At 40.0% G+C, this 13,192-nt stretch overlaps 1 protein-coding gene across 3 annotated transcripts in view; it reads left to right on the top strand.

Moving 5' to 3' along the window:
- tna (tonalli) overlaps positions 1 to 12,151 on the top strand; it is a 30,217-nt gene extending 18,066 nt beyond the window's left edge. For 2 of the 3 annotated variants that reach the window (XM_066727211.1, XM_066727210.1), the window contains exons 2-11: positions 3,340 to 3,618; positions 3,903 to 4,316; positions 4,407 to 4,689; positions 4,819 to 5,271; positions 6,285 to 6,631; positions 6,724 to 6,909; positions 7,028 to 7,170; positions 7,301 to 7,799; positions 7,922 to 8,155; positions 8,269 to 12,150. In XM_066727211.1, coding sequence (XP_066583308.1) covers positions 3,529 to 3,618; positions 3,903 to 4,316; positions 4,407 to 4,689; positions 4,819 to 5,271; positions 6,285 to 6,631; positions 6,724 to 6,909; positions 7,028 to 7,170; positions 7,301 to 7,799; positions 7,922 to 8,155; positions 8,269 to 8,406 — 2,787 coding nt within the window. In that variant the 5' untranslated portion in view covers positions 3,340 to 3,528 and the 3' untranslated portion in view covers positions 8,407 to 12,150. Of the gene's footprint in view, positions 1 to 3,339; positions 3,619 to 3,902; positions 4,317 to 4,406; positions 4,690 to 4,818; positions 5,272 to 6,284; positions 6,632 to 6,723; positions 6,910 to 7,027; positions 7,171 to 7,300; positions 7,800 to 7,921; positions 8,156 to 8,268 lie in introns of all 3 variants that reach the window. The other variant, XM_066727212.1, reaches the window with a different exon arrangement.
- The last annotated feature ends 1,041 nt before the right edge of the window (positions 12,152 to 13,192 follow it).

Raw genomic sequence — 13,192 nt, 5'->3', positions numbered from 1 at the left:
ACGTCGTCGCCGCAGCTATTTCTTTCTCGCACACTGGTGGCAAGCTGTGTGGAGGCTTTTGTTACGTCAGGAGTGGTTCCTGCATTACGAAATATTGACATCCGAGAATAGAGAAAACCCCGTTGCGGCTCCAAATCGTTCCCCTCCTGCGCAAACCCTTGTATCGAGGGTAAAGAAACACATGCGTAAGCACAAAGTATAAGGGATCAACTGCGTGTGTGCGAGGATTGTAGTGTTGATGCTTGGTAGTAGGGCTGGTGGGGGAGGAGCATAAGAGAAGGGCCATGACGTCCGCCACCACGAGAATTCAGGATTGCATTGTTACAAGGAGGGAGAGGGAGAGAGAGAGAGAGAGAGAGAGAGAGAGAGAGAGAGCACGCGTTGAAGAATAACACACAGCACACACAACATCCATTGCAAATGGGAGAAACGAGTGGATGTGAGCCTGAGGGGGGTCAGTGTACGTGTGGAATGAAAGGGCTTACTTATATACTAGCCTCTCTCTCTCTCTCTCTCTCTGTATATGTGTGTGTGTGTGTGCATGTGTGTACGGGAGAGCTATATTAGATCCAAGTAGCAGTTGCATCGGGAACCAATTGCAAGGGGATGGGACGTTTATGACGTCAATCATTACCCCTTCTTCTCTCACCCCTCTACTAATACGACTCCTACACTCTCGGCTCCATCTTTCTTTCTATGCAACTTTCTCCAAACATTATACCTCGGGTATTGCACATTTGCGAGGAAGGGAATGGTTAGCATATATTATGGAGTATTGTCGAATATTTTTTCATAATAATACAAATATATATTAGACGATCACTGGAATGTATCAAAGTTATCATACACTTAATATTTTTTAAATATGTATGTGTGTATACAAATTTTGTGTGTTTACGTGATCCGAGCCTAGTGATTTTTAATTTGTCAAAAAAGATTGACATATTTCTGTGATCGTCTAAACAGGCCATTAGTCCCTCTTAATGATCAGCCCAGATTTCTTGCCTGCCGACCCTCGAACTATAGCCAATGCATTTAGGGCTCCTTAGTTTTTTTTTTAAATTAAATCTTATATTAACCAAGCTTTCCACTCGATTAGTCTGTTGCATTGATACACGTGTAGTTTGTGAAGGAAATCAGTTATTTTTGAATTTATATACTCTTTGAAAGTGAGGGAGAGTTGAGAGAAAAAATGTCTTTGCTAAGATTTCAAAGGAATTAATTGGATGTACTTGAGCGTGAAAAGATTGTTTTTTTTTGTTCGCTGCTGGGGAATATCCTTTGCCTGAAATTCTCACCCTTAGAAGGGTCAAGTAGCGGTAAATTGCATAGAAAGAGTGGACGATGGAGGGCAGCATAGAAATGTGCGATATATTGCGGTGGGTTTATGAGAAAGAACCGGAGCTTAGTCGAGAAAGAGAGAGAGAGAGAGTAATGTTATTTACCAATAGCGAGCATAAAGTATATACTATCTGAAATATGGAAAGAAGAGCAGCGTGGCGACACACGTATCATCAGTAGGTACTAACAGTATGTATAGTGTAGTACTCTATGCTTAAAAGTCACGAGAAACATAATTAAATAATTAACGACGCGTCGAATCGCTCCAAAAGTTCATTTCCTTCACACCGGAAACGCATATTTATCAAAAACCCCTTTACACGTGAAATATCTCGATTGAACGACCATAATACTTCAACGCGTAGGATAATGCTTGTTTTTTATCAAACACATTTTTTAAAGTATGTATATAAGAAGCAGGGAATAAAAAGAAGTGAAAAATGGGAAAGGTAGGAAAAAAATACACGTGAGACATTTTCAGGGTAAAATGGAATGGAATTAGAAAGTAGCGAAAGGGCAACGATATACACTGGTATATTTCAATATATCTATACAGTGTACAGTTATAAAAGGGGATGAAGTCGATTTAGAATTTGTAAGAAGGCAAGCTATAAAAAAATAAGCACAGGAGAAAATAGCTAAAAGTAGAATGGGGAAAATGTGAAGATTATCAAGGCCGAGGGTGGAATTGAGAAAAATAGGCTAGCGAGTCTGACGGTTGTACGTACGTGGAGGAACAGTCTCAAAGGCCATTGCCGGGCCGGCCGGGCTAAGGTAATAAGGTGAGGTGAGGACTATCGCGCGACCCGCGCGAGCGAGTGAGAGAGCGCACGCTGCTTGCTTGCTTGGTATACTATATGGTGTGTGAATAACGCGCACGTGCATTTCCCACAGAAAAGCGAGGCGGGGCGAGGCGTGGGGAGGCGAGGGGTCTGCGGCTACAGTTGAGCTATAGTATACAGCCTCTGGAACACAGAGAGCTGCAGGGTCTCGGCTGCTGTTATATGCTTCGCTTTTATATATATATATATATATATATATATATATACGCCATGGTGTATACGTGTGTGTGTGCACATCGATACTATATACTATATATAGGGTTGCCAGCAGAGAGACAAGCATCTACCAACCGACGCTACGCGAAGCGCGAACCCCGGACCCCGATGGCCGCACGATCGAAAGAAACAATTGGCAAGTGGTAATCCCAAGTATTTCAGCGACGCGATATGTGCTAAGCGTAAAGCAGAAAGCTCCCGAGCCTCGAAGGCGCAGCGCCGCGATATGCGGCCGTGCAGTAGGAACTTATACCGAGTCAGACCCTCTGTGCCACGATAATATTGAGAAAATGCACAGTTATTGCCATGCCCCTTCGACAATAAGGCTACCGTGCTGCGCATCTTTGTTATGCGTATAATGTATACGAGATTGCATGGTCGCACAAATTTTCTCCTATGCAAAAATTGATCAAACTTATATGAGTGTATATATATAGTCTCTGCGCATAATTGTTTTTTTGCTAAGTAGCTCATGGTAGAAAGAAGGAAAGAAGAAAATCACAGATGCTTCGTTCATACTTCACTGCACAAAAGTCGGCGTGGCTTGTGTATACGGTAGGCGCGCGCAATTATAGTTACAGAGCTATTTATTTAGTATGGTGGTATGTCCATTAAGAGAGAAAGAGCGCGAATCGCGAGTCGAGTGGTTCCTTTCGCTTCTCTCTAAATACCTGCATAATTCTTCGTCTGATATATTACATAGGTATACAGTACTGTACATTATGTATAGGAAGCTAAGAATCATTGCTCTCGGACGGATAGAAGTCAAATATTTTCGTCAATTATCCAAAAGAATAAGTTTTTAGCGAGGTGGACCTTGAAAAGGACATCGAATATTATTCCGATGCATACATAAATCGTTTTTATATTAAGAAACATTAGTATATGGATGTATAAGAATAATACGAATGAAGCATTTAAATGTAAATTTTGCTTTCAGGATAAACAGAGGTGGGGTGACAGAGAAAGAGATATTGCCCGAGGGAGCGGCGATCGCAGTTTAGGACGTGTTATATTGGAGTCGCTCGCGTCGAAGCATTGCATTTCCAATTGGTGTAAAGCTTCTGAGAAAGAAGCGGTACCGGCCGTAAATAGGGCTGGTGGTTCGGTGGTTTTCAGTGCCGCGGCGATGGTGGCAGCTGCCACCGCTACGGCCACCGCCACTGCTAGCGTGGTGGCCATGCAGGACCGCCAGGACATACCCGCGCAATTCAATCAGGTAGGTTTTTCCACCTCCCCACCTTATAAACTATCCACGATAGCATACAGAAATAAACACCTGGAAGATTATTACGGAACATGTTCCGAAAATATCGAGGGACGCGTAGTGGACATGGCGAGGATGTCCTCTCGAGTCTCTCGATGTGTGCGAATATGGTGTCGGTGTGTTATTTGCATCGATAAAGAATCAGCATCGTTGATCTCTATTCCCCCACCCCCCTACCCCTCTTCCCTTTTTTTGCCAAATTCTTCATAATAATCCATATACATGTATATGTATAGATGCAGAGCCAACATGGAATGGGCCATCAGAGCTACAACGGAGGATACGGGCAAAGAGGGCCTATGGCAGGAATGGGCCCGGTCGGCATGAATAATTTCAACGGCATGGGCTCGATGGGCCCAATGCACTCTATCAATTCTATGAATTCGATCAATGGTATGAACGGTATGAATACCATGAATCCAATGACACTGGGCATGAACGGAATGAACGGGATGAGTGCAGGGATGAACGGTATGAACGGGATGAACGGGATGAGTGGGATGAACGGGATGAACGCGATCGGCAGCATGAACGGGATGAGTGGAATCAACGGGATGAATCCAATGGGATCGATGAGCGGTATGGCCGCCATGAACATGAACAATATGATGGGTCCCAATAACATGCAACTGAACAAGATGAGTATGCAGGTAGGAAAGAATAGACAAGTTTTAAATCGAGACAATTAAATGACAGGCGGGAAGAGTACCTATTGACCAATGCTGATCATTGAATTTTAGCAGGTGCAACCTCATCCAAATTATCCCAGGAGATTGGCACCATATCCCAATCCAGTGATGCACATGGCGCAAAAGAGGCAAGGTCCTACTTATGCGGGTCCTAATCCTGCTGCGATTCAGCAACAGCAGCAACAACAACAACAGAGCTTCAATGGAATGTCGAGCAATCAATACCCCAGCAATTACCCAGCTGCTGCGAGACCGAATTTCCAGCCTCAATATCAGCAAGTGCAAAATATCAACAGCAACGCGCAAGGTTATGGACCAAATTCCATGATAAGAGGTGAGAATTGAATCGGCCTCTTCGATCGCTTTCCTCCGATATTAAATCAGTAAACGAGTATATTTTAGCAATTTTTTAACGCTCATGATTCGTCGAATCTTATAGAGAAATTGATTTTGCTCGTTATAGGGAGCAGTATAAGGCAAACACCAGCACCGTCGTACAATACGAATTCTCAAGCGGCAGCTGCGAGCCAGTATTATGCTAGCAATGGGGTCCCGGTGAGTATGGGCCCAACGACAGTAGCCAATCAATTCGTGAATCAGCAACAGCAGCAGCAGCAGCAGCAGCAACAGCAGCAGCCGCAGCAACACCAGCAGCAGCAGCAGCAACACCAGCAGAACGCGGCGGGGTACGGAGGTGGCGCATCGTCTTACGCGGCAGCGACCAGCCAGTATCAGCAGGACGTAGCGGCCTCTATGAGGACGACAGGAGCGGGAAATCTCAACTACCAGCATAGTCCCATTCCCGGAAATCCTACGCCCCCACTTACCCCGGCTACCAGCATGCCCCCTTACATCAGTCCAAATCCCGACATCAAGCCCAATTTCAACGAGATCAAAACTCCCGTTAATATTCAAAGTAAGGACAGCAGACTTTCTATGAAAAATTATTGAAAATGCGTGTGTAGATATATGTATGTATATATACACACACGTGGTTTTTTATACTGTACAGGATCTGTAAAAAAGGTCGGATCCTCTAAATATTTTGAAAGGAAATCGCTGTATGAACAAAGAAACTTTGAGATATAACTCGCACTGCTTTTAGAAATCTATACTATAGGCAATGTTTTCTAAAATTGAACCTTGTATCTGGAATTTTGTTGGATCACTATTTTGAATTTCTTAAACGACACCCTCTTATTTTTCTTTGTCTATATATTCCTTAAGCTTGTATCAAGAATTTTTCGAAATGCTATGTACCATATTAATCTATCAGGTTATCCAATCGTTTAGTAAATATTTCCACGGGAAATTATAAGCAAGCGATCGTTCGTTGTATATATATATGTTGAAAAACAGTTAAATTACACAAAAACACTTGTTATGCCTTGACTCTCACTTTTCATCCTCACTCTTATCTGATACAATCACTCAACTACTCCCAAGAACTCTAATCTTTCCCCTTCCACGTTTTGTTTACTTACTATCCCACTTTTTCGATACTAAGTCCGACTTGTTTACATATTCATATACCTAACGCTCTCTCCCTAGTTTTCGTCAACATACTGCCGCTCCACCGTAACTGTCTATCTGTTTCTAACCATATTTCCTTATTCAATCATTTGCTAACCTATCATTTCCGACATATATATATATATATATATATATATATATATACGCGTAACAGTCGCGCGCGAGCGTCAATATTAACACTAGGGTTAAATCCTAGTGACAGGATTGATGATAGATTATTGAAAGCATCGCAATAAATTAATAATGACAATTTTTGACCAAAGTAAGTGCTGATGGGATGGAAATAATTTAAGTAAACCGATTCGAGCTTTTTAGGACGTAGAGTTCACATACACGTATGCATCTACATATATAATATACATATATACTGTTGCGTTAAAGAATCTTTTGTTTCAGAAGATGACGAATTGAGACTGACGTTCCCCGTGAGGGACGGCATTATACTGCAACCTTTCCGTTTGGAGCACAATTTGGCAGTGAGCAATCACGTATTCCAATTGAAGCCAACGGTGCATCAGACGCTCATGTGGCGATCCGACTTGGAGCTTCAATTAAAGTGTTTCCATCACGAGGACAGGCAAATGAACACCAATTGGCCAGCCAGTGTCCAAGTGTCCGTTAACGCGACGCCGTTAATAATCGATCGTGGTGAAAATAAAACGTCGCACAAACCTCTCTACCTGAAAGACGTCTGTCAACCCGGTAGGAACACCATTCAGATCACGGTATCGGCGTGCTGTTGCGTAAGTTTCGCTTTCTACCAAAAGCCTCCCTTCGTCATTAAATATACGATATTTATTGTAATCGACTAAAACCTCGCGCGGTCCATTTGCAGTCTCACCTCTTCGTTCTTCAACTGGTACATCGACCAAGCGTACGGAGCGTTCTTCAAGGATTGCTGCGCAAGCGACTGTTAAATGCGGAGCACTGTATAGCCAAGATCAAGAGGAACTTTAGCAATACTATATCGAACAATGGCATTCAGTCGGAGAAAGACGTGGTGGAGCAAACGGCGTTAAAGGTAAATCAATCGATATATCGTCGCAGATACAGTCTGATTGCACGAACAGCGGCGGCAGGCCGAGAGAACCGTGCAATTGCAGATTTTTTTTATCGGACTTTCATGTTTTACGCATCAGGTATCCCTCAAATGTCCCATCACGTTTAAACGAATAACACTGCCGGCTAGAGGGCACGACTGCAAGCACATACAGTGCTTCGATTTGGAATCCTATTTACAATTGAATTGCGAAAGAGGCTCTTGGAGATGTCCCGTTTGCACGTACGTATTACAATCTCTCTCTTTTCTTTTCTTTTTTTGTTGTTTCTTTCTTTCTTTCATGGAAAGAACGTGGAATATGATGACAACCGATGGATGGACGGACTCATCTTACATGTTATCTTTTAAACAGAAAAGCGGCACAACTGGAAGGTTTGGAAGTAGATCAATACATGTGGGGTATCCTGAATACTTTGAATACAGCCGAAGTCGAAGAAGTGACGATAGATTCCGCGGCTAATTGGAAGCCAGCAAAAAATATGCAGCCTGGCATAAAGTCCGAGGAGGAGACCGACTGCAAAAGGATGACCAAGGCAATGTCTCCGGGTAGTATGAACATGCCGACGATGAATAATTGGGACATGAACCAAGCGCTGAGTCCCTACATACCGCCGGACATGAGTAGCATCGTTAGTGGATCCATGATGAATAATTCAGCAACGACCTTTGCCAATAACAACATTAGTCATCGAACCTCGTCGGGAGGAGGATCCTTCGATATTAATTCAGCTACGAATTCTAGTGGAAATAACGACTATTCCAACGGGGCAGGAGGACCTCTTTCTCATCTCAATGAATCGGTCAATTCGTTGGATCCTCTAAACGCCATGGAAAAGTCTCTCAATGATCAGGTTAATCGACGTGTCTCTCTCTCTCTCTCTCTCTTCCTTCATCGTATACGTTATATACACATGTATACATTCGATTGCCATGCATGCAGGATATCCGATTAAAATATTCCTTTATTTCACAGATGCCACATACACCTCACACCCCGCACACACCCCATACACCCCACACACCCGGTGGCGGCAATAGTGGTCCGCCAAGCGTCCCCCCGGCATCTCAAGAGTCTACCGGAAATCTGAATACATCCGGTAGTACCACTGCGAATTTAACCAACGATTCCACGGACATACCATCCGACTTGAACTTTGACCCAGCCGCCGTTATAGATGGTGAAGGCGCTGGTCAGGAAACGTTAAACGTAAGTGCTTGCCTCTCTCTCTCTCTCTCTCTCTCTCTCTCTCTCTCTCTCTCTCTCTCTCTCTCTCCCCAACTCGCTCGAAAACAGAATGCAAAACCTGTTAATTGTTTCAGCTTTTGCCGGATAACGTGGTGGACGCGATGGAACTACTCTCCTATCTGGATCCACCTGACCTAAACACACCACCCAGCAGTGGTGCCAGCAGTGGCAATCCTTCGTCCAGCGACGACATATTAGCACTATTCGAATAGCAAGTTGCTATCTTCTGAAACCATACTATATGATATCTTAACGATATTATATTGTCAAATTATGACCTCGGAATTGAAACGATCGATATAGCGAGAGAATTATGTACTTTGCGGTAGCAGAGAGGATCTACCGCTCCTTAAAGTAGCCCCAAGTTGCTGTGTTAAAATGAGCATCCTGCAGGAATGCTAATATCCAAGCGTTTCTGCTGCACGAAACTCATAATAATTTTTCATTGCGAAATACAAAAAAATACATTGCACATATACGTATATAAGATCGTCGCGTGACGCGTGGGGTCATTATGGGTGCTCTCACCTAATCAATGGTACAAACAATCTTAGTTCTAATTATAATATTCCTATTGAGAAAGTTAGGGCATATATTAGAATTAAGCATTATTAATAATAATTAAAAGAAGGAGGAGGAGAGGGCCTTGCGGGTCTTCTCCAAAGATCTTAATGCGCAGACACGCGCGCAAGCGCCAACGAGACTACCGTCGATCGATATAACTTGCAGCAATTCAAACTACAAAATTATATCCCTTTCGAACCATATCGTATCATTTCGCTTAACGTCCATCGCGTCAATTTCCTTATTCGATCCGATTCGATCCTCCGAAATTCGATGGATGGATGAATTTTCGCACTTATTCGACATAGCACTAGCTGAAGAACCAACCATCAACCCTGCACCCTCCCATCCCGTAAAGCAAAATAGCAATTTTTGTTTAGTCTTTCGTCAAAACGATCAAACGAGCAGTTCTCGCCTTTAAAGTGTTTCTTGCCTTAAGATCTTTGGACCTCTAAAACTGGCCTATTACTATACAGAGTGCTGGATGATACTGGGAAATTTTGCATGGACTTTTATAGAGGAACTCGATACAGAATTCTCTTTTCCCCTCGAGATGACTCGGCCAACTCCGTTGAGTCTTTCGCTATTGCTCGCGAACCTCCGATTATATACCAATCTCCTTTCGATGGACAGCTCATTTTTATTTCGTGTTTATCGATGAGGAAGAATTTATTAGTTTGCTTTCTTCCAATCCGATAAACGCAAAGATAAGACCCAATGATCTGGGAATGCGCAACTTCCTTGTCGAGAGCTGATCACTAGTCGGCGCTTGCCGTTCATCCAAAGGAAATTAACGAATCTCCCATGTACGTGGAAAACCTCGCAAGTTTTCCCAAGTATCCCTTGGACACTTTGTATAAATGATGGACCCCCTAGGCATATTAAAACACATATTGTACAGTACCTTTTTGTAAATAACTTTTAATCGAGACAGTAAAACATTCATCTGTTGTCAACTACCTTGCTTATTGATGGATATAGCGCATATTGTGTTCCTTTCGTTTAGTTCATTAATATAGTATCAGCAGACGGAGGTGAATTGTACAGGGGATAAACGGGTCTCACACTGGAAATCAAATCAATTATGGCAACAATGTGTCTCTTTAGAAGTATATAGGCATAATATAATAAAAGGTTTCACAATCACTTCTCAAAATATATTGCAGTGGTGTTGAAGGGTCGCGACCAATCTGTTAGGGCTATACGTTGAGATATATTTTTATGAGCTTGGTGTTTATTTTTTGCTTCCTTTTTTTTTCAATTTTTGAATCGCATACAAAAATTGCCCAAGAGTTTATTAACCTTTCGTCCCGAGCGTCCTTCGAAGAGGACACTCATCAAGGGTATGCATTGAGCAAGCGCGTCAAAAAAGTACTTCTCCAAATTATCATCTACAATTGTAGAAGTTAATTTGGAAGTACTTTTTTGACGCTCGATGCACATCCCCTTAAACTTATGTCATATTATTTGAAATATCACCTTAAAACATAAACCTTCTCAATATAATTCGGTATAATGAACCTCTATACTGTAGTATTACCGTAATGCTTGACGATTAAAACCATACACACAAGTTTATTTTGATTGTCCAATGTACCGTAACGAATAAAGCGTTGCGAGATTGTGAGAAAAATGTCTATTGCGAAAAGTAAAAGCCGGTTCGAAAGAAAAAAGTAATTTTTTTAACAATTACAATTAAATTAATACTTATTTTTTAAAGACTTTCACAAAGTAATTCCGCTATTCAGTATTGCTGTCACTGATACGATTTCTTTAAATCTTTTAGTTTTGTTCATAAACGTTTCGCTCGTTCCTAAAGATACACCGAAGCTAATTATTTCCATATATATAGAGATACAATATTATACTAGAATTGGTAATTTTGCAGAAGCGACGTGCACAAAATGATATTATAAAGCAGATGTACGAAGAGAGATGAGCTGTGAGCAACGATTTAAGAGAAAAACATTGTTGGTATACGTACGCGAGGTGCTTACGATTAAAAGTGTATTGCGAGGAAATGTTTGAAAAATTGCGCACAAAGAGTTTTGCCGCAAGTTGATTATTTATCTTCACCCGAAACTGTACTGCCAGAGTGATACCGCCCATATTAACACCCCGCTTGCATATAGTAATTATATATATATATATATATAAATATCTTTTGTGATGAAAAAAAGGAAGATATACTTAAAGTGATTCATGTAGATTGTAAAGAAATTTTATATAAAAAAATAAATAACTTGTATATTACGGTGTGCAATACTAGCACACATCGATGAGAATTAGATGCGGTCAAGTTTCTATTCGTGTAACTTCTATGATAATGATTGAAGTTAGAGTTTAATATTATTAAACAGTTATATATATATATATGTATATTAAGCGTAAGAATTGTATATGACTTGTATATATATATATATACATATGACATATAGAATAATAATAATAATATAAGAAGAGTGACAGATACTTATTGGCCAGTTAAAATAGTAAAATTATCTTCATTATTTCTCAGAACCAAACAAATGATGCATATATACATAATTATTACGCGGATACCTAATTATTCTAAAAAATATACGGAGCATGTAGTACGTGGCTCCAGAATAATAATAATATATATATATATATATATATATATATATATATATATATATATTTATAACCCGCGGTGCAGACTATCTCTGTACTGTTGTGTCTCTCTTAGCAATTATTAGCTAATAAACGAAAAACGTAATTACCTTGAAAATTCCATTGAAATTAAAGACTTTGCTTAGGAACGCCATCGGTGATCGGGGAGTAGCGATACAGTGTGATCTTTTCAGATTGCATTCGATTCTATATGATCTACGCATCTATCCTACCTACTACCTACATTATAATCTAAAATACTGCATATAAACAAATCTCGGCTAGTAAGAATTGTATAGAGAAGTATAAGCACACACTTGATTGAAACTGATCGCGCAATGGAGAGAGAAAAAAAAATATCGCTAAACATTTATATGTATATGTATATACACACACACACACACACACACACACACATATATATATATATATAGATACACAGCTTGATATCCTCTTAGAACACCCTATCATTTTTCAACAAGTTTTTGGCTGCTGACCAAAATCTCGCCGAAATCCTGCTACATCGCACTTTTGTAACGATCGAAATTATAACAGTAGCTAATTTTAACATACCAAACTTCGTTTCCAAACATGTAAATATTTGTTTGCATAGCACATGCGGTGGATATAATAAATAAAAGAGATTTTTTACTTAAATCATGGTACTTTATTGAAGAATAGAAATATACTTGAGAAGCATTAATCGTACTATGATAAATATTTTATTATTATTGATTTCCCTTGCACAGTTCATGATAAAATAAATTACTGTATTATCTTCTTATTTTTTCTCAGGCTATTATCAATTTTACGCAAATATTATATATACACAAACCTACGCCGATACAGAGTCGACGTTTATGCCTTTTGGCTATAAATCTTTTGATGAGAAAAGTGCAATTTTTTGTGGGAAAAATAAACTATTATATACTTATATATATATATAATACGCACGGTCGAGGGCAGAAGAAGCTTTGCATCCCTCAGTTTCTATATCACTAGCTTCATTCTTAACTTTCCCCTTTATACATACCATCTACTCTTCTACACTCCTGACAGTAGTATAGTATGTATAGAGTAGAAGAATTTGTATGTACCTAAATACAAGGGGAATTTGACTAGAGTTTAGTGATGTACAAACTAAAAAAGTGCAAGGCTTTCCGTTTTTTCTCGATAGTAGTATAACGTAAAGCGAGAAAAATATGAGGCAATGAAAGAGCTATGCAAGTCTTTTATTCTACAAGATTATGAGAAAAACAAAAATGGAATGCTAAATTGCATTTTTGTGTAGCACAAGTGCAGGACAGGAGAGCAGTTTAGGATCGAATTGAACCAATTTCAGCTGTATACTTATTTTAAAGTTCATTCTTTCCCCTCCTATATATTAAGCTGACTCGAACACAGATAAAAGTTTTGCCGCTTCATTTAATATTATAGAAATAAATTCTTTACGCGTTAATCTGAATATTCTACTACATTGAAAGGTAAGTTGCCGAAGATTTGACCAATCATATTATGCTCAAAAATAAAAGTATTTAATATGCAATTTCTCATATCCATGCCTGAATTAAAACCCTTAAAAAAATATTGTGTGAACTCTAATTTCTTTTTTTCCGTTTTTTCTTGTTTTCCTTTCCTCTCTCTCTCTCTCTCTCTCTCTCTCTCTCTCTCTCTCTTAACCAACATATGTATACCTATTGCAAATAAGTGTAGAATAGAATTAAAATGAATAGTAGTAGATGCTCGTTCGAGCGAAAAAAGCAAAAATATAGTGTCAGATGTATGTTTTGTGAGATCAAT

The sequence above is a fragment of the Prorops nasuta genome, unplaced genomic scaffold (assembly GCF_024137725.1).
Source record: "Prorops nasuta isolate Cenicafe-Biocafe unplaced genomic scaffold, Cenicafe_Pnas_1.2 PNAS00005, whole genome shotgun sequence".
Taxonomy (NCBI): Eukaryota; Metazoa; Arthropoda; class Insecta; order Hymenoptera; family Bethylidae; genus Prorops; species Prorops nasuta.
This window is presented reverse-complemented; position numbering and strand designations above follow the sequence as displayed.